The sequence below is a fragment of the Pimephales promelas genome, chromosome 6, assembly GCF_988280905.1.
Source record: "Pimephales promelas chromosome 6, fPimPro1.hap1.1, whole genome shotgun sequence".
In the NCBI taxonomy this organism is placed as follows: Eukaryota; Metazoa; Chordata; class Actinopteri; order Cypriniformes; family Leuciscidae; genus Pimephales; species Pimephales promelas.
In genome coordinates this window covers 31,112,439-31,135,514 of record NC_142774.1, presented here as the reverse complement: position 1 = coordinate 31,135,514, position 23,076 = coordinate 31,112,439, and the positions used below count along the sequence as shown (strand labels likewise).

Sequence of the window (23,076 nt, the reverse complement as noted above, 5' to 3'; positions counted from 1 at the left end):
GTAGGCCTATTTATTTTTAAGATAGGCTACATTTATGAAGGTGGAAAAAAAACAAGAAAAACTGTTTCTTCAGTTTAAATCATCAAGTGGTAAGTTCTATATTGTATTTTCAGACATTTTTTTATTATATTTTTTTTTTTTGTTTGTTTTAAGGATGTTCTATTGTGATGCCTGAACAATGCTGAATATGTCTCGTGTGAAGTGATGCAGAGGAGACTCACGGTGGCGCGCGAAGCTAAAGGATTGTGTGCGTCTCAGGCCCGGGGTCACCACGGGTCACCGCCTCTCGCATGACAACACATCGTCGGGAGGATCAACATTTTTTCCCATCAACGTAGGAATTTCAAATCTCGCAGATGTGCTACAGGATAAATGTTTATAGTGTGTGTAGTATGCCTTATACTTGCAGATGAATTGAATATACAAAAATAGCTGCTAGCAAACTAAAAAGAGCTTTTAAACTAATAAATGTGGTCTTAACCAAACAGTCATACGAATAACAATTAACATGTATACAACAATAATACACGTTACTAATATAATTTATTTAAAATGTATTTTCATTTTGAAGACATTTGAAGTTAAGTTTAGTTAAGCATCTCTCCACACGATGGCGCCTTCAACCTATTTATTAACATATGCAAAAGGCATCTTGGAAGATTATTATTTTATTTTATTTATTTATTTATTTATTTATTTATTTATTTTTATGAAATTCGTTTTTAAATCAATTTCTGGAAAGGTCATATATAAACAAATAACCAATACAATAAATGATAAACATCCAATACAATAAATTATTACATTATTTAAATAAATAAAAATATTACAAAAAGTGATGCTTTGACTATTTGAAGTTTCAAAATTTGAAGTTTTCTTTTTCCCAGAAAAAGAAAAGTGTAAAGCCAGTAGCACAGGGCAGGCTTTATTTAATCACTCTTAAAAAGATTTGCCCTAGCAACCCTTCACACAAGCAAAAGCATCCCCTCCTGTCCGAAAAAGCCCAGATTGGTTAGTGTGTCTGTGAAAAAGTCTTAGTTTGGTTGGGAAATAAGGCGAACTGTACTGCTGTAATCAGGGTGACATGCATGACTGCGCTCCTCTAATTCTCTTTCACATGGACAGATCCTTACAGACAGAGTTCAGCTTTCAGGTATAGCCTCTCTTTAAGACCGAGATCCCCATACAGAAGCGTGTTTGGACAGCTTTAAACTCTTATGCCACAGCAATGAAACATTGATACGACAATTAGGAGAGTTTATGACTTTTATCGATACAAACTCATTTAAAAAGTCTTTTTTTAACTTAAGAATTTTAGTTCGTTTGTAGCACTGTAGTTTTTTTTTTTTTTAAATTAGCATGATTATGACTTTATAGCATTGAATAGCATAAGTAAAAAAAAAAAATCCTGCCATTGAAACGACTTTCAACTGGCTGTTTTGCAGCTTATAAATATGACTGTCATAAATATAATTATTATTAAAACGTTAACTGTATAACCTACGCACTTATTTTGTAGTTTTTTCACTTAATATTGATTGATAAAACATATCACATTATCATTAAACATAAACATTTTATGATAATATGTATAATATTTTTGATTTTGCATAACCTATACATAACAATACGTATTTTACGCAATTTGTAAGAAAAAAACACAAGGTAGGCATAAATAAAAGTAGGCATTAGAGATAATATCATTATTGTTATAGTCTTCTTATCGAAAAGAAAAAACACCAGCGCTAAATATGGGATGAACTTGTTGCGTACAAAGATGCTTCTGTTCACGTTTCCCAGCTTTGTGCATTCTATTTTTTTCTTTTGTAGAGCTTTTCCTTCACAAAACAAACATGTATGCAGCATATCAGTTTATTCTTAAGATATTAAAATACTTTAATCTTTTTGTACTGGATTGTTTGGTGTAATGTAGGGCGATTAAATTACATTGTGATAGGAGAAAATTCCGCTGACGTATTGCTCTTCTTCAATGCACAATGCACGTTTACAAAAACAGATTAAAAATGGTCACATTACAGAACTTCAGAATCCGAAAGTAAGTTAAAACGTTTTGTTGTATCGGCTCCACAGAGTTTGCATAAAATGTTGTGGTAAATTTAACAATAAAAAGTAATGGGATTTTATGCTTTAGTCTGTTTCACTTGTGCTTTTCTTTTGCGCACTATAGTATTAAAACGTCTCCATTGCTTTGGCTTTCCAAAGAGCTTGAATTCTATAAAAGGAAAAAAAAAGGAAAAAATCCTCACATCTTTGATTTTTTTCCCTCCACGATTCAACACGATATTGCACTTTAAAGCGTAGCCAACCTTCAGGATTAAAACGTTCCCAGTGAAAAAAAGCAGAAGATCCAGGCGTTTTGGCGCATGAAGTCTGAGTCTGGGAGTCTGGGCGAACACAATAAACCTGTTGTTAACCTTGCTGTGAAAATATGTTTGATGAAAACAGCCAATTGTTGTATGAAATGTATTCAAGTATAAAATAATGCCCTTTGTTGGGCACAAACTTGAGCAATGTGGGGGTACAAAAGTCCCCTGTGGCATGAATTGCGCTTTGGCGTCGCCACTTGGCGCGTTACCCAGACCCCTCTATACGCGATTGTTTCTTTCTTTCTAATGACATTTACCGGATCAAAACATGCTGTTAATTCGATCAGAAAGCTTCACCCTTCGCAACAATACCAGAATAATTTCTTCCAAAGTTTGTTAAGTTGACCGAAATTAGGCAAATGAATAGGGGTCTCCAGGCGCAGGTGACGGAGAATAATGCGCGTCAGGACCAGCTGCATTCTTCTTTATTTCTCCTTTTCTTTTCTTTCACTGCATTATTAAAATTTAGGCCAATGAAACTATTCATTCCGCTCAATAGACATTTTCTTATAGGATAATAGGATACAAATTGAGCCCCTCTGAAGGGAATCCAGCGGTGGGTAACCCTCGTGTGCCAAAGACTGCTGGAGTCTCTAACATGGTCGGAGGGGCCGCTCGTGTGCCAGGCCGGGTCCCCACACCTGCCGAGGCCCCTAACAAAACTAGAGAATGTAAACAAAAACCCGGCCGTAGCCCATGAAAGATGGACGTGTCACCAAGTCGTGTGAGAAACGCGGCGAACAAACGGGGGGACTCTGTCTCCAAAAGGTCTCCCCTGAACTCGGCGGAACAGCCTATTATGTGCTTACTTAATTACTATAATAACAGTAGACAGGCTTTAAACCTGAGACGGGCCTGGGATGGAAGTTAAGATCGCTTGCTGGGACCCATAAACAGGCGATCGTGTGAGAAACGCGACGTGGAACAGAAAGAGACGCCTTGCTCCATGGGCTTTGTTTTCATTGCGCGCTCTGCGCTCGCGAGCGAGCCACATCCAGCAAGGCCTGTTACTATGCAAATAATATTCTACAACCCATCACGTGTCTTTAGATAGGCCACGTGGATTAACAAAATAGGTCTGCCCCCCGCTAGCCCACAGCTTCAGGTTTTACTATTTCTTTAACTGATCCTAAGTGCACACATTAACCAAAAGCTCGCCTTTAATCCTATGGAATAATTTAGGGCCATGAATGCGCGAGCGCTTTATAAGCGTCTGCCTCCACTCAGCTCATCTCAGTCTAAAGTGTCGCGAAAGAGGAGCGCGTACATAGTCTAGCTACAATATTTTCACATTTTTGTCCTAGTTTTAACCAAACGATGGCGTCAAAGATGAAGGATCGCAAGGTATGTGGACACTTTGGTGGTGAACACATGTTGCATGCATGCAGACGATGGTCTCTTTCAATGTTTTTACTGTTGTTGTTTTTTAATGGTTGAGGTTTTTTTTTTTTTTTTTTTTTTTTTTTCAGATTGGCATAATACTAATATTTCCTAAATGGTCATTTCAGCTTCTAGTTGCGCTCAGTTTTAAGGAAAGGCTAAACCATTACGGAATGGACCTATGTATTGCCGCAGAGCTTGAATGCTTGATTTTCCTGGTCTTATATTTCGTGTAAGCCAGTGGTTCATTCTAAAGAAATTAATTTTATATAATTTCACTTGGTTGCGATGCAAAAGCGCTTTATGCCCTGCCTCGGATAGAAGTTTTGCGCGCGTGCACGGAAGCAAGCGCGGCACTGCTCTCCACTTACAACTTATTGCTAATCAAGTAAAACTTACTGCAGTATATTTTATCGACCGAATAGATTATTTCTGCAGAGTTTCATTAACGTACCAACAACCTATCCGTTGATTATTTTGTATATTTATCAAGTTTTATACACCTTATAATATAGGCTAACCATGCTTTTTTGTTTTTGGTGATGAGAATTTTGTTCCCTTAATTTATTTTTTATCTTATTATGTTCCCTTCCAACAGAAAACTCCTGTTTCTCACAAGGTCATTGAAAAAAGAAGAAGAGACCGAATCAACAGATGTCTAAACGAGTTGGGAAAGACAGTTCCTATGGCCTTGGCTAAACAGGTGGGCAGCTGAAACTTTTAATGAGTTTAAGTCTTGTAGGTGCTCATGACTGCCTTGATTCTATGCATGTATGTATATATGTTATGACTAACAAAACCTGTGTATTAAAACAGAACTCTGGGAAACTCGAGAAAGCAGAAATCCTGGAAATGACGGTGCAGTATCTGCGCGCGCTCCACTCCGCAGACTTCCCGCGCGGGAGAGAAAAGGGTAAGGAACACGAATAAATCATAAAATAACAAATTAAAGTAAAAATATGAACAAATTAAATACAATTCCGCGTTAACAGAGCGAGAGAATAAATAAATAAAATTTCAAAACATCAAATCAAGCTCTGTCTCCCATGATGAATTGCTGTCTAATAAGGTTCTTTGTTTTCTCAGGAGAACTGCTGACAGAGTTTGCAAATTACTTTCATTACGGCTATCACGAGTGCATGAAGAATCTCGTTCACTACCTTACCACCGTGGAGCGAATGGAGACCAAAGACACCAAGTACGCACGGATTCTCGCATTCCTGCAGTCCAAAGTCGTAACCGAGCCTGTGTTTGGCACGTTAGGCACCATCTCACCAGACCCTACGGACCTTCTGTGCCAGCTGGAGTACCAAAGTTCAAGTCCAACCGAATCAGTGTTTCAGCAGAGCCCACCCGGACACTTTTCCTGGCACAGCTCCACGCGGAGCCCCACGCTCGCGTACCCAACGATGTCTCAGCACAGTGGATACTTATCACCAGTTCAGGGACTCGATCATCATTACATGAACTTCATCGGGCACTCACACCACAATGCCTTCAGCTTACACAATGCACAACACGCCGCTCTGTAAATACGTCTGCATATGTCCTTAATTTATATATGTGTACATGTTTTATTTTAATATGTAGTTATATCATGAAATAAATGATGTTTGAATAAGATTATGTCTTTTGGCGCAATGCTGGAAGTTATTTTTCATTGAGGAATAGGCCTATGTGTGCTCATTGTGGGGAAAAAATATCAGTAGGCTAATTATGAAATTCAGCTGTATATCTAGATAACATTGACAGAACTGATTATTAACCAAACCAATTAACCAAACTATATATAGCCTATTTTGAGCAAAATTTGAGCCAAAACTATAACTGGTGCGAACAATGAAGAGGATACATTGGTGATTTTTATGATTTTAATAAAGGTATCTTAACCTGTCTAATTGCATATTTGTATTCAAAAACAGTAATTTTTAAACTATTTATTATAATGTTTTAAGAAAACAAGCTCATTTTCATTAAAAGGTGTCTCTTTTAAAGAGAAAAGTGCTATGCATTATTTTATCTTTTTATCTTTTTTTGGTGTAACCATATATATTTAGGTTTATTAAGTAATATTAAATAACACTTTTATTTGAATAAAATCTAATTAATGAAGCACCGTTTTTACGTTTCCAGTTTTTTTCAGTCTAAAAGAGGAAGGATATTCTAATTAATATGTAATAAACAGCTACAATAACATTGGTCAGATATTTAAGATCGAATACTTAAAAAATAACTTTGCACTATGGCAAACATTATTAGCATAAACATTAAAACAATGTTAAAGATGTTTGTCTAATGTAATTAAACATATTTCTTATAGCATGACATTTTATTCTTTTATTATTTAAATCTGGGAAATAGTTCAATGCACAAAATATTGTTCTTTGTTCTCAACTTCAGTTTTGACATGCACAAATTCTTATGAAGATACCATGGCTAAATTTGTCTTTGTAACTAGACTGTATTGTCTCTAGACAGAGTCTCTAAGATTAACACTTAGCGTAATGGTCTGCTGGTCTGAGACCCCTTGATTGACAATAAGCCTCTCTTTTGGGGAATCCCACCCCCCGTCCCCTCACTCCCCATCTTATATCCCAGTGTCTCGTCCACCTATATTTAAATAGGATGCAAATAACAAATCAAAGTGATAAATACTAAATACTCTAGTGAGGGGGTCTGGATGTAAGATCTTTTAACACATAACGGCAACAGTTGCAGTAATACTTTTATGAACTCTGGTTTTAATTTAAGTCGCAATTATCTAACCGTGGATTCATTAACACCTGGGTTTTTACTGCTTTTTGAGACTTTCTACTTGAATCTCCATTAGGCCTAATGCTTTTTTTGGTCCTGTGAAAGCTTTTGGGATTGAGGCATGGCTCACACCATCCAATCTTTCTTTAGAAGACCATTTGTCCATTACAGGATTTCTATGTCTTTATTTAAAGGGTGGACACCTGTGCGACCCACAACACCAATCTCACCTCCTTAGTTTACTTATATTGAATTGGTTTTTGGCAAAGTCGTAAGATTTGTAACACAGAGGTTCACTTACTTTCTGCACTGTGAATGATTGCTCGATGACCAATAAATGTTTGTGTTATTAGTTAAATGGATAGCTCACCCCAAAATTAAAATTACCTCATTACAAATGTATTCTTCTGCTGAACATAAAAGAAGATATGGGTAGAAGAAGATATATCCCTTTGATTTCCAAAGTATGGGAAAAAAAAATACTATGGAAGTCTTTAGAGTCCCATCAACACTTTGGTAGTATACCCATATTCGTCAGAAGAATATCTTCATTTTTGTTCAGCAGAAGAAAATAAATCCATGCCGTTTTGGAAAAACACAGACAACACCAGCCAATGAACTAAAGAAACCGAGGGCATTATATCCACAAAATAATGAACTAAAATACGTGAATTGTCATGACAACCAAGGAACAAGCAGGAACATAAAACAAAGGAAACAGCATTACAACAAATAGAGACATTCTAAAAGTCCTTGAATTTTTTTTTTTTGTCTGGAAATATTTTGTTTTTCTTTTTTCTGATGAATAGAAAGTTCAAAAGAACATTTATTTGAAAACAGATGTCTTTTGTAACATTATAAATGTGTCTTTTGGTCAATTTAATGCATCGCTACTGTATAAAATATGAATAAAAAAATCTGTATTTTTTTGAGACACTGCAGACATGTGTCCCTGCAGTTTTACTTTTTTTTCCTGACATAATATTTAAGGGAGTGACATCATCATGGTTGCACTTATTTTAGCCTCTTCAAAAGCACAAGAATATTGAATGTAAATACTGCAATGGGGGCAGCTACATGTGCTAAGGCCATATTATGCAGTGCTGTGCTATGTGATTATTATATGTGCTATGTGAATCAATCTAGACAATATGTGTCATTTCAATGTGACTTAAGCAAATTAGACAGACAGTTGTTCACTGTGGTCGGGATTAGCTTAGGGGAGAGATGGCCACCATGGTGGAAAATAAAAGAACTCTTATTGCATATCATTTTACCAGTTTCCACTGATTGTTTCTGAGATGTTGGCACTTATGTCCCTCCCTCTTTAACTGTAGAGGGTTTACTCTCTTTGGACTCTACAATCGCAGAAGTGAATCACACCCCCGTCTCACAGACTTTTGACACCCACCAGAAACCAATATCACTCAGGTATGCTCAACAGGGATACCTAAAGGCACATACTGTCCTACAGTATGGGTACACAACAGGTGTGATTTTGGCTCAGATAGGTGACTTAAATCTGGGACCCCTCCTCAAATCATGAATTCTTCCCAATGAGTCTTAAGTCTTTCTTTAAAGGAGCAATGTGTGACTTTTAGCGACATCTAGTGGTTCGGTTGCGAGTTTGCACCAGGTTTGCACTAAGGGCTCAGCCCACTGCTCACCCCTCCCTTTCGAAGAAGCTACGGTTGCTAAAACGGGACAAACATCTCGTCGGCTGAGACAGCAGAGAATAGCCAGAGTAAGCCAAGAGTGTGTAACATTGTCACTGTTTCTGTACCACAGTCCATTATAAACCACATCATGAATACTGTCTGTTTACAAAGCCATAGTCAGGTGAGGATCAAGGGTTTTAATATATAATTTAATAAAATATTAATCAGCTGATTGTCTCACAAACGTAACCAGCAGCACATTTCTCCCCACATACTGTAGCAAACCCATAATACAGCGAGGGAGCAGCTATATATTTTTTCTAACAGGGTAGTAATAGTTTAGCTGGCTAATATGAGCTGTTGCTGTGGCTGAGCTCGGACGCGTCCGCATGAGTCCAAAGGTCGGAAGTGCGCGCGCTGTTACAATCATGTCATCTCCGCATCCCATAGATACTATTTACTACACACAATAGGCTTTTTTTCTCTGGTTTTTTAAAATTCTTCGCGATCGACTTTAGTGATAAAAGACTTTAGTAAAAGTCTCTATCGACGGGTTAGTGATTCCTGTAACGTACTGTTTTACGGTCAATGACATGAATAGCCTACTAATCATCAGCTGTCTCACGAACGTAACAGCACATCTATCCCCAACATAACAAACCCATAACACAGCGAGGGAGAACTAAGTTACATGAAACAATCCCAACTACATATTTTACACCACTCACAAGGGAAAAGTCACTACTCACGGAGTGTAAGGCTAGCTTCCAGCTTTCCGCTACTTCTCTTTCAAGGTAGTGATGAAACGCGTTCTGTAGCGCTGTTTGTTCGCGTTCGGCTACGGTAGGAATATGACGTCACAACATGGCGACCTTCATAGAAGGGGATTCCCTCGGTTATGGAGCTATTAATGTCTCATTCTAAGGTAATAAAAACATTACGGCTAATTAAGTAAGTTCTTTATACACCACTGAAAACATAGTTATGGATGTCATATTGCATTTCTGTTAATAGATACTCAACTTTGTTACACATTGCACCTTTAAGTAAGTTGTATGACTCCAAGAAAGCACCAAGAAAAGAGTAAGGAAGAGAGAGGGATTCTGGAGAAGGCGGGAGAGGTTGTGATACTTTTGCGGGGGTTGCTTCATTGTGATTGGACTGAAAGGAAGACAATCTTGGGTTCCTTGGGCTTCATCCTTGAGTGGACATGAAGAAAAATAATCAGCACCATGAAATCAAAGCTCCTAAAAGGAGAGCCAGAATTTAGGCATCAGACTGCAGGGCACAACCACAGACTAAAATACATTTATATTATATTATATTATATTATATTATATTATATTATATTATATTATATTATATTATATTATATTATATTATATTATATTATATTATATTATATTATATTATATTATATTATATTATATTATATTATATTATACTGTGTTGTATTATATTATACTGTATTATATTATATTATATTATATTATATTATATTATATTATATTATATTATATTATATTATATTATATTATATTATATTATATTATATTATATATACAAGCAGGTATAGTCTATATATAAATAGTATCTTATGTTCACCCAAGGTCATTATTTGATAAAAAATACAGTAATATTGTCTAATATTATTATTATTATTATTATTTTAAATTGAATGTATTCCTGTATTGGTAAAGCTGAATTTTCAGCATCATTACTCCAGTCAGTGTCACATGATCCTTCAGAAATCATTCTAATATGCTGATTTGAAACATTTCTTCTTATTATTAAAACAGTTGTGCTGCATGCTTAATATTTTGGTGGAATATAGGCTAAAAAAATATCATGGATGAACTCACCAAGACCCACAAACACCTAGCACTTTTGGGATGAAAAGCTCAGTTGTCTGTCATACACCTGTCAGAGCGAGTAATTGATGGATGAACAGACAGAGAGATGGATGGATGAACGGATGATTGAATAACACAAAGCTGTTTGCCAAAAACATTGATGCAGAAAAGAGGAGAGACGAGGGAGAGAAGACAAAGAGGACATGCAGATGGGAAAAACGATAATGCCATGAAAGAGGAAAGCGATGAAAGAGCACTGAGTGACCAACAAGCCAATATTGGTTTAAATCCGCAGAGGGAACACTGTGTTAAGCGGAGGGAGAAAAGCTGGTAAAATTAGAGTCCTTTAGCTTCATCACACAATATGAATCAAACCAAATGAAGCAGAGCTAAAATGGCTCAGGGTTTTATTCTATTGTCATGTAAAATATCTTAATATGCCAAGAAAAGGAGCCCAAAAAATCATTCTCATCTAAAGTTTTATTTATACGCAAGCAATTGTGTTAAGATAACTTTGGGTCTTGTCTAAACGAAAAATCTGATGCTACAGGGTATAACACATTAATGTGCACTCAATATGATTGACACTCTCACAACTGATATGAGTATATGAAATCAGCCCAGAAGGCCTACACAGACCAAATTGACCAAAATATGCTTGTCAAGAATGATACATCAGCCACTATATCAATACAACTATATAATATTTTTTTATGTTATCTGTTACATCCCTGTGGTTGTGCGTGGATGATTCTTTCTCTCTCTCACACACACATTCTAAGGCTCGCTCCACCACTGGTCTGCTGTTGGCTGGGAGAGCTGCCAATATCTATGGCGTGACGTCACCTCCTCAACGTGTATCACAACCTCACTGTTAACTTATCTGGTCATAAGAGTTCGTAACATTATCGTTATCAGCCTGATTTTTTGGCCAATATATTAAAGCCAATAAATAATGGACTATTTCCTTCAGCTGAGACATTTCAGATGACCACAGATATGTACAACATTTGTTAAATGTGACTGTTTACCATGCTTTTGAATTGCTTGAAATATGATTGGAGTATTCTCTCTGTATCTTCTTTCATAGAAGAGCTAGCCTGATATCAGGTGCTCCTGCCCCTCTTAGATTATGGGACCCAAGTCAGGTCTGGTTCCTGTCCCTTCTGTTGTTGTTTTTTTTTTTTTTTTTTTTTTTTATTAATAGCGTGTGTCTTCTGTGAACCTCAGGTTGCTTCCCTAGGCTCCAGTTGAGATGGAGTCAGTTGCTAATATAATAGTGCTGCATGTTACATTGCGTCCCCAATGCGTATTAGCCACAATACGAAGTGACCATTCTTGAAAGGGAATGTACTCGGGAACGATATTGTGTAGCCTGCCGCACTATTGCAATCGGTCAGAGTCTGTCACTTCAGTCGGTTTAACCTGATTTTATGGCAGAAAGCTGAGCTTTCATAGCCATAAGCCGCACTCATTCTGTCGGGCTCTGATTTGCTCAGGCACAGAATCACCTGATTGGTTCGCGTGTCTGAGCCGCTTGACTATAGGGTGTACAGTTGCTGCAGCACCGCCAATGGGTGAGCTTGCTCTGCTGTGGTCACTGTGTAGCTGCACTGCATTTTAAATATAGGCTTCAATATTTCTCGAGGAAAGGAGTTTCCCCACTGCGTATTAGCTATGCAATACTCGTTCCCTACTCTCAGGGAACGGAGGTTACATTAGTAACCGAGTACGTTATCGGCTTTCAAATACAATGAATTATCGGTATCAGCTGAAATGTTCATATCAGGGCATCCTTATTGACAATTTTAAAATGAAACAATGCATCTCAAATGATCTCCCTCAGCAATCTGAAATATCGTATAACTGTGAGCTATCACTGTTTATTCAGAAATAAGCAGGTATAAGGAGGTCAAGGGCATGATAACTAACACCTGTCTCTAATTCCAGTGATTGCCGAAGAAACGGGATATAAGCACCCTGCAGACCTCGAACAGGGAGAGAGAGACTACACGTTTGGATTGTGATTTTGAGTTTGTGTTTGGATGCGAGGCTGAACGCCTGAGTTGATTTGCACTGACCGTTCCAATCACACCGGTGTGATCGTACACTCCAGGGACCAGCCGAGACTGATCACACCTGTGTGATTGTACGTTTAATAACGTTAGAGGTCCCCTTCAAGAGAATTGGTATGGAACTCATTGGGCCATTACAACATTCAGCATGCGTCATTTTGCGTTAGTTTTAGTGGATTATGCAACACGATATTCGGAAGCAGTGCCGTTAGGCAACATTTCTGAAAAGAATGTGGCAGGCGCGGTTTTCGCATTATCTCCTGACAGGGAATCCCCGAAGAGATTCTAACTGATCTGGGCACCGTTTGTCTCATACACTAAGCAAGAACTTTTATAAGAACTTTTGGGGATTAAATCGATTCACACCAGCGTTCATCACCCACAGACATAGGCTTGGTGGAACAATATAAATGCACTTTGAAATGTATGGTTCGCAAATTCATAAAAAAAAAATGCCAAAACTTGGGATACATGGCTCGAGGCCCTGTTGTTTGCGGTGCAGGAGGTTCCACAAGCCTCCACTGGGTTTTCCCCATTCAAGCTTCACTATAGTCGTCAGCCCCATGGGGTGCTTGATGTCATTAGAGAGGCTTGGGTGGAGCGGCCTTCAAATAGCCATAGTGAAATTCAGTATTTCGTGGACCTCAGAGCAAAACTCCACACATTGTTGCAGCTCTCTATGGAGAATTTGCTCCAGGCGCAGGGCAGACAAAGTCAGGTGTACAACAGGGTCATTCAAGAGATGCAGTTTTCACCAGAAGATAACTTGCTTGTCTTACTTACAACATCTAGCCCTAAGTTACTGGCGAACTTCAAAGATTCAAATTTAGCATCTGAATCTTTTTAAAATGCTGGAGGTGTCCTTAGCAAGCTTAGATGAGGACATTGATAATGGTTAGACATATTCCAGGCAACAGAGAATGGTTTCTTGCCAACTAAAATGATCGGGTAGGTCCAGCGGAGCTTATCTTCCAAATAGATTTCAATGTGTCTTCATCCAGGAGTGCTAGGCTAACTCAGTAGCCTGCCTGACTTTGTCATAATCATATTCTAGTCAGAATGTGAGTCTGATACTGTTCCATATAAGGCTTTAATAATGAGGCGTGTCTTAACCGTACCAGAGAAAAAAAACCCCTCTGCACTCAATTGTACACCAACAACCAAGCAGGGAAACAGTAAGTGACGTATGTTGAGCTACGCATAGTTGTCAACAGGACTCAACTGTATGCACGCTGGAAGAAGTAGTAAAATCATGAGTGTTGCTTCTCTTACTTGGTCCTCTATGAGTGCAACCAAAGGAGAAACCACAACGACCACAGGGTTTTCATTGCGTCCCATTTTCTTAGCGGCCATCAGAGCCAGCTGATAAATTAAACTTTTGCCGAATCCGTAGGAAGGACGGCAAACACATCTTTCCGATCGACAAATGCCTTAATTGCAATTCTCTGTTCATCTTTTAAAATGAATGCGCTGTCAACAGACACGATTGCAGATTCTATACATTCTCCAGCTACAGTCATCTTTGAGGGAAACCAGTTTAACCCAAGCGCTCTGATTTGTGATGATTACGCAACTGCAAATCGTCTGTCCATCATCACTTAAAGCCCGCCCTGGCAATTTGATTGGCCCGACGATTTCTGAACCGATCATAATTACTCCTCAATGGATTGATTGTAAATATCCAACGCACATGGCACCCTTTAACGTAAAATGAGACGCAGATATATTTGGGCAGAAGGCGCCCCCTAGTGGTCTAACCCTTACCCTACACCATACCTAAACTTAACCATAACCGAAGCGTCTCATTAGACGTTAAAGGGTGCCATGTGCGTTGGATATTTACGCTTTTGCAAAAGCGTTGTATATGGCGCTTTGGGATGAGAATGCGTTGGAACTTCCTGACCAAAAAATGGTATCCAGGCTACAAACTCAGAGAACCGGGCAGAGAAATCCAACAAAGGAAGACACTCAGGGGCAAGGACAAAAAACGCAGCTGCTTTGTCCATTTCTCCGTTTTTATTAAATGGCTCAGGGTTCATACTGTGTATAGAATCCAAAGATTAAAAAAATTACGCATTATGCAGGTTAAATGATACAAAGGATACAAAGTCTTTAAAGGTGCCATCTAACATCATAAATCAAATCCTACTCCATATTCCATAACAGATGGGGGCAGTATACCTCCAAAAAATGACTTGTGCTCCTACCATCGCGCATGTTATTCAAATCATTTGACATGATAGTAAAAGGTTGGAAGACCGCAGTTTCACGTGGAACATTTGGAGATTTTTAGAGATCAGAGACTCAATGAACTAAACACTAGAGTGAACTAAACTAAACACTATGAATCTCAACACTAAATGATGAAGACCGCCTCATAGATCTCAAAAACAAGCTGGTGCATTTCGACGGTATGGGAAAATAAAAGCTTGGGCAATTATTTGAAGTTTATGGTATTCGTTTTGTTCATATTACACTTTTATTGTTAGTGAATTAATTTGACAGACAGCATTCGCTGATGTTGATCAAGCTAGCGCCGTGAATTCACCGTGAGACACACGCAACTGACACTTAGCAAGCAGGTTAGTTAAGCTCTCAGATTCTGTCAATTATATTACGCAATTCAAAGAATAAATACCGTTTTGGCGCTTGTACATGTTACACTACAGATCCCTAGCGCACGTGAACCGATCGTCTCTACTAGCTGGAAAAAGAACACGAACACTGGTGAAAGATACAGTATGCTACAACTTACCAAAATGTATTCCTCATGCATAATGTCGACCAATCATTTTTTGAACTCTTCCCTGAACTGAAATGTAGTAATTGGCTGTATTTCCACACGACTGACATCAGGTTCAAGTACACACAAGCCGGCGCGAGCGCGACTCACTCGTCTATTGCAGTTTGGCTGGTGCTAACGTTGCCCGTCCGCATACCGCCTCCCATGGCCGGAACTGGTATTACGATACCTGCCGGGCCGGGGCTAGTAATTTAGCATGCTAATTCAGGTTAATATCTCGGCAGCACTATAACTTGTCAGTTTTTTAATGACATCTTTGCACTTATTTCTTCTCATTCTTTTGATGCGTGTAGCTCATTTTTCGTATATTGTTACCTCAATTATTACATATGGCACCTTTAATAAGCAAAGAGAAAATTCACTTTACACATGAAACCTTGATGTTGATAACCATGAACTGAGAGCACTAAGGGCTTAAATATACATTATATTATTATAGACTGATCCTTATAGTTTATCAACTAGAGGAATGTCTGCACGTCGTCCACTGACCACGATTCAGCCATTTCTTTTTTGGAAGTTTTTTTTCTTTCCTTTTTTCGAGTCAAGCAAGTAGTTTTCAAACAGGTGTTTTAAACATGTTTACAGCATGATTGTAACTTTGATTATGCCTACATGAAGCAATAGGGTTAATATGATTAGTTAAAATATGAACTTCCATCTCTCTTTGTAGTGTGGTGAAAGCTCCTAAAGCCAATGTAGCCATCATTTTTTATAAACCTCTGACCTATTGACCCCTTTGGCTGAGGTGGTGTTTGGTCTGCTGATTGTGACTGGATGTCCTGTGTTTGTCCATTAGGAGCGGGCGGTAATCCAGGCGTCCAGAGGGGTGGGTGTGAAGGGTAGAGAACACACTTTTCAGCTCTTCCTGGCTCTGGCACACTCCCCACAGCTGTAGTACAGCACCCAGATCAGCTGCAGACAGAAGCCCAGTGCTGGAGCCATCCAGCCGGGCACAGGCCTTTCTAAGAGCCTTGGTCTTACGTTGGAGCTGCAACAACAAAACAGAAGCAAAATGTGAATATTCCTACATGCATTCACACATATCATCACCTATAAATAACAATTCATCACCTTTTTCCTGATCCTGTGACTTAATGTTTCAAGAGTAACAGATTCTTTAGTTTCTCTGGGAGTCTGCAGAGCAGCTGCCATATTGGACCCATGCTTCCAGACATGGCCCTGGTATAGAAAAGGCCTAAGGAATTCTATGTAGGATACACTGACAGAAGAAAACACATTTATGACAAATTCCTTGAGGACATGAAATTCTCAGTCAATGAATGTGAAATCTCTATAAAATATATTTTAAAGGCATTCGAAATATTTAGGTTTGATAGGCTTGATCCAAAACCATTTAGATGTATTATTGTAGAATGGATATTTTTTTTATAATGGATATATTTGCTTATTATACCCATTTTTGATTTTGTAACACTTTACTTGAAGCCTTTTATGAATAGATCATTATGTATATCATTTGTTATAATATTCTTAACATTGTCTATATTCTGACCATATCTTTTCATGCAAGGCTTAATAAATGCATTAAAAATACTTTATAAAATATAAAAGCTTCAAGTAATGTGTTACCGTATATGGTACCGCAGAGTTTATCCTCCATAATGTTTGTTTGTGTTCAAGTGTATCTACCTGTCATCATGGTTGATGTCAAACTTCCTGGCCAGTAAATCGCACTCATACTGGCTGAGATGAACACAGAGATTCATAAGAATCTCTTTAAATTCATCACTGCTAACAAAGCCTGTTCCAGAAAAATCCATTTCGGAGAACTCAGTCCAGAGCTCAGAAACAGACAACTCCACCTGTTGAGAGCAAGAGAGAAAAAGGTTCAGAAAATGGTCTAAATAGCATAATCATATATATCTCAGCTCTTTTAGGTAAAGAACATTACACCACTGCAGAGGTTTTTTTGACAGCAAGCCCCCACCTTGGCCCGTAGAGCATCCACTAGTATATCTGAGACGCAGTGGAGTCTTTTAGAGAGGCGCATGAAGTCATTGTCTCCACGTTTGGGGGGATTGTGCTTGGCATTGGGGTAACAGCAGGATTTGGGCGATGGGCCAAAATGACGTATAAACTGTTGAAAGTCCACAGTTCCATCCTGCTGTGTTAACAAAGAGGACCACAACCTCCGGACTTCTCCACGAGTTACCTCAGGACGGAGCGCTAACCTGAGCATGGTGAGAGGAAGAATGACAAACAAGGGGAGAGGAATCAATGATGGGAAGGGGGAAAGGGAGAGATGATAATCTGAATCTAAAGAATACACCTCGCTGTCTTAGAAGAATACAAACACTGTACCCTTTAAACCCCCCACACCCTAAAGACCCCCTCATCCCTTTTATTTGAACAGCATTTAAGCTAAAACTTGGCAACAAAAAGCACAGAAGGAACAGTTTCTCTCACACAGATATACAAACACAGTGTCACGCTTAAAGAAAGGACAGTACTGTGAGAAGACGCACTATGAGGGGATCTGACAGCAAATAAACACTTGTCTATATCATACAACCCTGATCTTTGTCTGTTATGTTAAACCTGTATATTTAAAGAAAAACGTAGGCTACATTTGGGTTTTAAGTACGTACTTTTATTTAAAATAAATACAATTATTCTTTGTGTTAAATAGTTATTCTACTTTGAAGGATGTATGTTTATTATAAACTACACAGTACATGTAGTTTAATACACCCAATTCAAAAGTGAGGATAAGATTTGTATAATGTTTTGGAACGAGTTTTAGGCTGCATCTATTTGACCAAAAATATAGTAAATTTCAATACTGTGGAAATAATATTATTATTTTTTTTTTATTATTATTATTTGAATATATTTTAAAATGTCGTTTTATTCCTGTGAAGGCAAAACTGAATTTTCAGCAGCAAATATTTTCTTTCTTTGTCCTGTTTGTCTGATGTCATTATTAATGCCTACCTTTCATAATCGGAGTATGTACCTATAGTTTTTAAGGATGTTTTATGTATTGATTAACATATCCTTATTATAAAGCTTTTTCATTCACTGACATATATAGAAAAATATAGTTACAATTATATTGTGTTATTGAATGTGTTTGAAAGTTTGGTCACTTTATTTTAAGGTGATGTAGTTACACATTATTAATGTAGCCTCCTATAGTAATAAATGATGTAAATGATGTATAATTGTAAGTAACTAACCATAATCGTAACTCTATAGTACGTACATGTAGTTAATTTAATATATTATTATAATAATATTATTCAGTACTTATTTGAGAAATGTAACTACATCACCTTAAAATAAAGTGTAACCGAAAGTTTTGTACTAAACATGAAAGGTGTGGCGAATTCCAGTCATTTCAATTGGAATCTACGAGATCAGAAATTTTACTGTGAGAGAAAATGAAGAGTTCAGATGCAAAAGCCTCTAAGTGCCATTTGAAATTTTCTTCTAGAATGATAATTTTTATCAAGCTTGTATATTTAAGTTCAGTGATTGCACTTAAATGGCAATGATAATTACCTATTAATTGTTATTTAAGTGAAATTACTGAACTTAAATATACAAGTTTGATAAAAATCATCATTAAAGAAGAAAATTTCAAATGGCATTTAGAGGTTTTTGCATCTGAACTCTTCAAATATTTCAAAACTGGTTCAAGTGGGTCACATGAATTTGCCACGCTGAACAACTAAAAGATGATTGGTTTGAAAGTGACTTCTGTGTGTGAGCTGTGCCTCATACAGACAATGGAACTTTTTTGCCAGAGAAATTTCTAAATTTCTCTATTGTGACCACACCTTAAATAAGCAAAACCCAAGAAGCTGCAATTATCCATGTCCTCCCCAACAGTTTGCATTATTAAAGTCTGACTTAAAGGTGGTAGAACTGCATTTGGTAGATATTCTGAAACCACTTTAACATTTAAAAAAAAAAAATGAACCAAATAATGATTCTTAAGTTATTGTTTCATATACTTTGATCTAGAGGATTAACATTTTCTAGTGCCTCAATAGGTTTCGTCAGTTCAGTTTGGGCCTTGTTGTATTGAATATGTGCGCACAGAATTCATGTGAACATACACGTATGCGTTTGTCTCTGCCTTGTAGGAATCAATCAAAGAAGCAACAGTTTCTCACCAGACACACACGCACACAAACACAATGTTCACTGTGGGAGCCAGAGAAGTTGGCACTGATATGTCAGCCAAACCCTCTGTGAACTCGGCTGCTGTAAAGCCTGTTAGTGTCACTAATCTCTGAGCTGGCGAGGAGAGTTCAGTTCACCTTGGACTGGTTGGCACCGTCTCTCTCTGTGTCTGTGCACCAGTGCCACGCCACAGATTATGCAAATCCACTCGCGATGCCCCCCATTCAGACCACGACTCCTTTTAGGGCTGCCGCCATATTCCAGCCAAAAAATGAATAGAGAGATAAAAGAGGGTGATGTAGAAAAAGAATAAAAAAGGGTGGGAGAGAAATCACAAAAGGGTCAAAGGAAGAGCTGGAAAAACAGCACAGGGAGGGGAGGGAGGAGAGTAAATAAACAGATAAATAATTTATAGAAATGGAGGTTCTCACATGGGGTAAACAGTTCAGAAGAGTTCAGGGCGCTTAACTCGGTTCACCACAACAACGCATCCAGCAAAAGAGAGTAATACCTAAGAGAGGCAAACCACTGGAAATGACAAGTTAAAGGAAAAGAGACAAGGGTGGAGGGATGATATAAAAATAGATGAATCACAGATTCACTAAAAGATTAATTACATGATGCAAAAACGCAATTCATTCAACTGACTATAAGTAACTTTGTCAACTTATTCTACTAATCCGAACGTAACATTCTACTTATACTCTAATGAGAGTTAGCCTAGTTGACAGTTGCAAATTAACAAGAATTATTTAACATAATTAGTTGTAAAGTTACTTGTAGTTAAATGTCTAAAGTGGAATAAATATCTAAATAAAGTGTAAATCAGTTGTTACCTTGAAAAATATGTAAAAAGTTTTATTTTTAATGAATAACCCACAAAATATAAATGATAGTATTTTATTAAAAAATCAAGACAAACATATATATATATATATATATATATATATATATATATATATATATATATATATATATATATATATATATATATACACTGAAGAAAATATGCTGTCTGGCTGTGTTTTGAGTGGTTGCCAAGGCATAGGAGTTACTTTTTAATTTATTTAACCTTTATTTAACCAGAAAGTCTGAGGGAGAACTGGCCAAGATGGCACACCAGTTACACTCACATTTGGCAGTTACATTTTTTGAGTTATATGGCATTTTAACATGGCCTTAAATTCATTTAATGGAACTAGATCATCTAAAATCACAAATTTTGCAAATTATTCCAGGACAATGGTGCAAGGTTAGAGAAGGCTTTTTTCCCCAACTCAGTAAAAACCCTAAGAGAGCCATCTGGTGGAACGGAGATGAAAACAGCTGGAATTATTTTTTTAAGGAGATTACATAAATATGCCGTTTTATGAGTGGTTGTTAGCAATATGTTCTGGGTGGTTGAAAAGTTGTAGTTGGGGTGTTACTTACTAGCCCTCTAGTGCGTTTATGAAATCTAAAAAAAAAGCCATATTACTGTGGTATTTTGATCTCTAGATATGACTGGGGTCCCTTTTTCAAGTCTATGGGTTTGTTGGTTTTATTGTCCACTAAGCAAAAAAAAAAAAAAAGTATAATTCATGTATCAGAAATTGTATTAAAAATATTAAAAAACTGTAATTTGTATTTTAAAAACCTATGTTTCTAATAAGTAACTAGATAAGAACATTTGAGGTGTGAGTGTGTGCAGTTTTCGTTGTCGCACAAAATGTCAAAGTATCGTATATGCTTACCACAGGCTTTATTATACTCAAAATGAAAATTCCCATCATAAGACTCCATAGCAAAATCTCGAGAGAAAGCAGTGGCAAGTTAGTCTTCCGGGTTTTGACGTCATCCTTGCACCACTTTATATTAATAATGGTTGCAAGCACCCCTAATTAGAGGAACAACAGAGATACACAGTACAGCAATGAAGCTGAAAGTGAAGGAGGCATGGGAACAGCTAAACAAGCGTGCAGTAGGCCATAGAAAAACCCACAGCTTCAGATCTTCAACGTGCCAGCAGCTCACTCAGGCTCCGTACACCAAATATATTGTTATTCATGGGAAAAAAAAGAGCAGGTTGTTAACTTGCACAATTAAGGCATCATTTGCCAAGAGAAAAGACTGCTTTCCGTTGGCATTGTCTTAGAAGACAAAAGAGTGCAAGAGGCTCTGTAAGAACCAGAGCTGGGAGACTCGGGTGGACCGCATAGTTCTTGTGAGACACACAAGGGATGCTTGTGTCACGACCGCTGACTCTGGGAGAAACCCAGGACTGAACACGCAGAGAAAGACTCGGTGATTCGGCATGGTGTTAAAGACAATGAGGAGGAATGCATTCCACATTCCAGCATATAGCCTGTGTGTGTGAAAGAGAGAGAGAGAGAGTGTGTGTGTGTGTGTGTGTGTGTGTGTGTGTGTGTGTGTGTGTGTGTGTGTGTGTGTGTGTGTGTGTGTGTGTGTGTTGGAGATAACTATATAAACGTTCCCCAGATAATCTTCTGATGTACTGACTAACAAACTGAGATGCTAATAGACATAATAAAGACGTCAGAAACAGATCAATCAATAATTTGATATTCAGTCATTCACTGTCACATGAGCTGTTACTATTAAACTATGCTCAAGTGTTAAATATTAAGGTTTATATTGTAACCAATTGCATCACAATAAAATCTTTAGAACATGGAAGAAAAAAATGTAAGAGAATGCTTTTCTATGTCACCTTTTAAATAACTGGTACATGTCCTCCTGAGTGAGACGTCTGGTGTTTTTCTCATCCAGCTCTTCAAACTCTCGCAGTACATCTCTGTAATGATTTGCCACCATACTCTTCACCAGACTAAACAGCTGAAACACAATACATGTTCATTAATATCATCAAGAGTTCATTGAAAGGGTTTTTCTTGATGTAAGAACTTTCCTTAGTAAAGCAAAAAGCCATTCAAAACTGTGTTGCAATACGTAAATAGTATTACAGAATCTAAGTCACTAAAATTAAAAATAAAAACAAAATAAAATAGGTTAGGTTTATAATGATTTTTACTATTTTACGGACATAAGAATGGACAGAATACTGCTTCACAGTTATTTTTCCCTGCATTATAAATATCTGAGAGATAATTCAGATTTTCTAATATTTTCTAATACTTGTATTAGCCTAAGCAAAAAAAAAAAAAAAAAAAAAAACTTAAAATACTATTCTTTTGAGCTTTCCATTTCATCAAAGAATCCTGAAAAGATTGTTTCATGGTTTTAAAATATTAAAAAGAACAAATATTTTCATCAGTGAAAATAATACTAAATGTTTCTTGGGAATCAAATCAGCATATTAGAATGATTTCTGAAGGATCATGTGACACTGAAGACTGGAGAAAAGGCTGTTTTGCTTGAGCTTTAACTCAGCTTTGCAAATGTCGTTATAAATAGCATTGTAAAGTAGATTAAAAAAGAAAACTGTTATTCTAGTGTCATTGCTATGTTACATGTACTTGCATTTACATGTATTAATTTAGCTTTTATCCAAAGCGACTTGCAATTGCTATATATGTCAGAGGTCGCAAACCTCTGGAGCAACTATAGGGGTTAAGAGTCTTGCTCAGGGACACATTGGTGTCTCGTGGATTCGAACCCGGGTCTCTCACACCAAAGGCATGTCTTATTCACTGCACCATCACCAACACTTACCATAGTAATAACAGTAAATTATATAATTACATCCAACTAACCCTCAACCCAATCATAATCCTACCCTAACCCTACAATGTAAAAAAAAAATATTGTTGGTTTAACTTAAAAAATGAAGTAACCTGATTGCCTTAAAACTTTATGTTCATTGAAATTGAAAAATTGAGTTAATACAATGAAGGAGATTGATTTAATAATCAGAAACTCAAAATATTATGTTATCTGAACCACATAAATTATCTAAGTTGATTTGACAGAAGAAAAAAGGTTATGATAACAAATCATGATTTTTTTTAGTGCATAGTAAGTAGTAATGTAGTTAATTAATATTACTATTAA

General features: G+C 37.2%; 2 protein-coding genes across 3 annotated transcripts in view; one reads left to right on the top strand and one right to left on the bottom strand.

The window, feature by feature from the left end:
- The first annotated feature begins 162 nt into the window (after positions 1-162).
- On the top strand, positions 163-5,388 carry helt (helt bHLH transcription factor). Of its 2 annotated transcripts, none has more exons than XM_089132401.1 (4): positions 163-334; positions 4,366-4,470; positions 4,584-4,680; positions 4,854-5,388. In XM_089132401.1, the coding sequence occupies exons 2-4, from the start codon at positions 4,453-4,455 to the stop codon at positions 5,297-5,299; spliced, it is 561 nt and encodes a 186-aa protein (XP_088988527.1). In that variant the 5' UTR covers positions 163-334; positions 4,366-4,452; the 3' UTR covers positions 5,300-5,388. The 2 variants fall into 2 exon arrangements, with proteins under 2 accessions (XP_088988527.1, XP_039547533.1); XM_039691599.2 differs by lacking the exon at positions 163-334 and adding an exon at positions 896-3,731.
- A 10,077-nt stretch (positions 5,389-15,465) lies between these two features.
- The window catches only part of LOC120493040 (EF-hand calcium-binding domain-containing protein 6), a 33,931-nt gene continuing 26,320 nt past the window's right edge, over positions 15,466-23,076 (bottom strand). Inside the window, exons 14-18 of the mRNA XM_039691422.2 lie at positions 21,776-21,900; positions 16,862-17,105; positions 16,564-16,736; positions 15,985-16,132; positions 15,466-15,901 (exon numbers count right to left, since the gene is read on the bottom strand). Of these exons, the coding sequence (XP_039547356.2) occupies positions 15,638-15,901; positions 15,985-16,132; positions 16,564-16,736; positions 16,862-17,105; positions 21,776-21,900 (954 nt within the window). The 3' untranslated portion in view covers positions 15,466-15,637. The remainder of the gene's footprint in view (positions 15,902-15,984; positions 16,133-16,563; positions 16,737-16,861; positions 17,106-21,775; positions 21,901-23,076) is intronic.

Coding starts and splice junctions, on each gene's coding strand:
- helt (XM_039691599.2), top strand. CDS start 3,705: ATGGCGTCAAAGATGAAGGATCGCAAG. Junction 3,732..4,365: donor CAAAGATGAAGGATCGCAAG/GTATGTGGACAC, acceptor CCCTTCCAACAG/AAAACTCCTGTTTCTCACAA. Junction 4,681..4,853: donor CCCGCGCGGGAGAGAAAAGG/GTAAGGAACACG, acceptor TTGTTTTCTCAG/GAGAACTGCTGACAGAGTTT.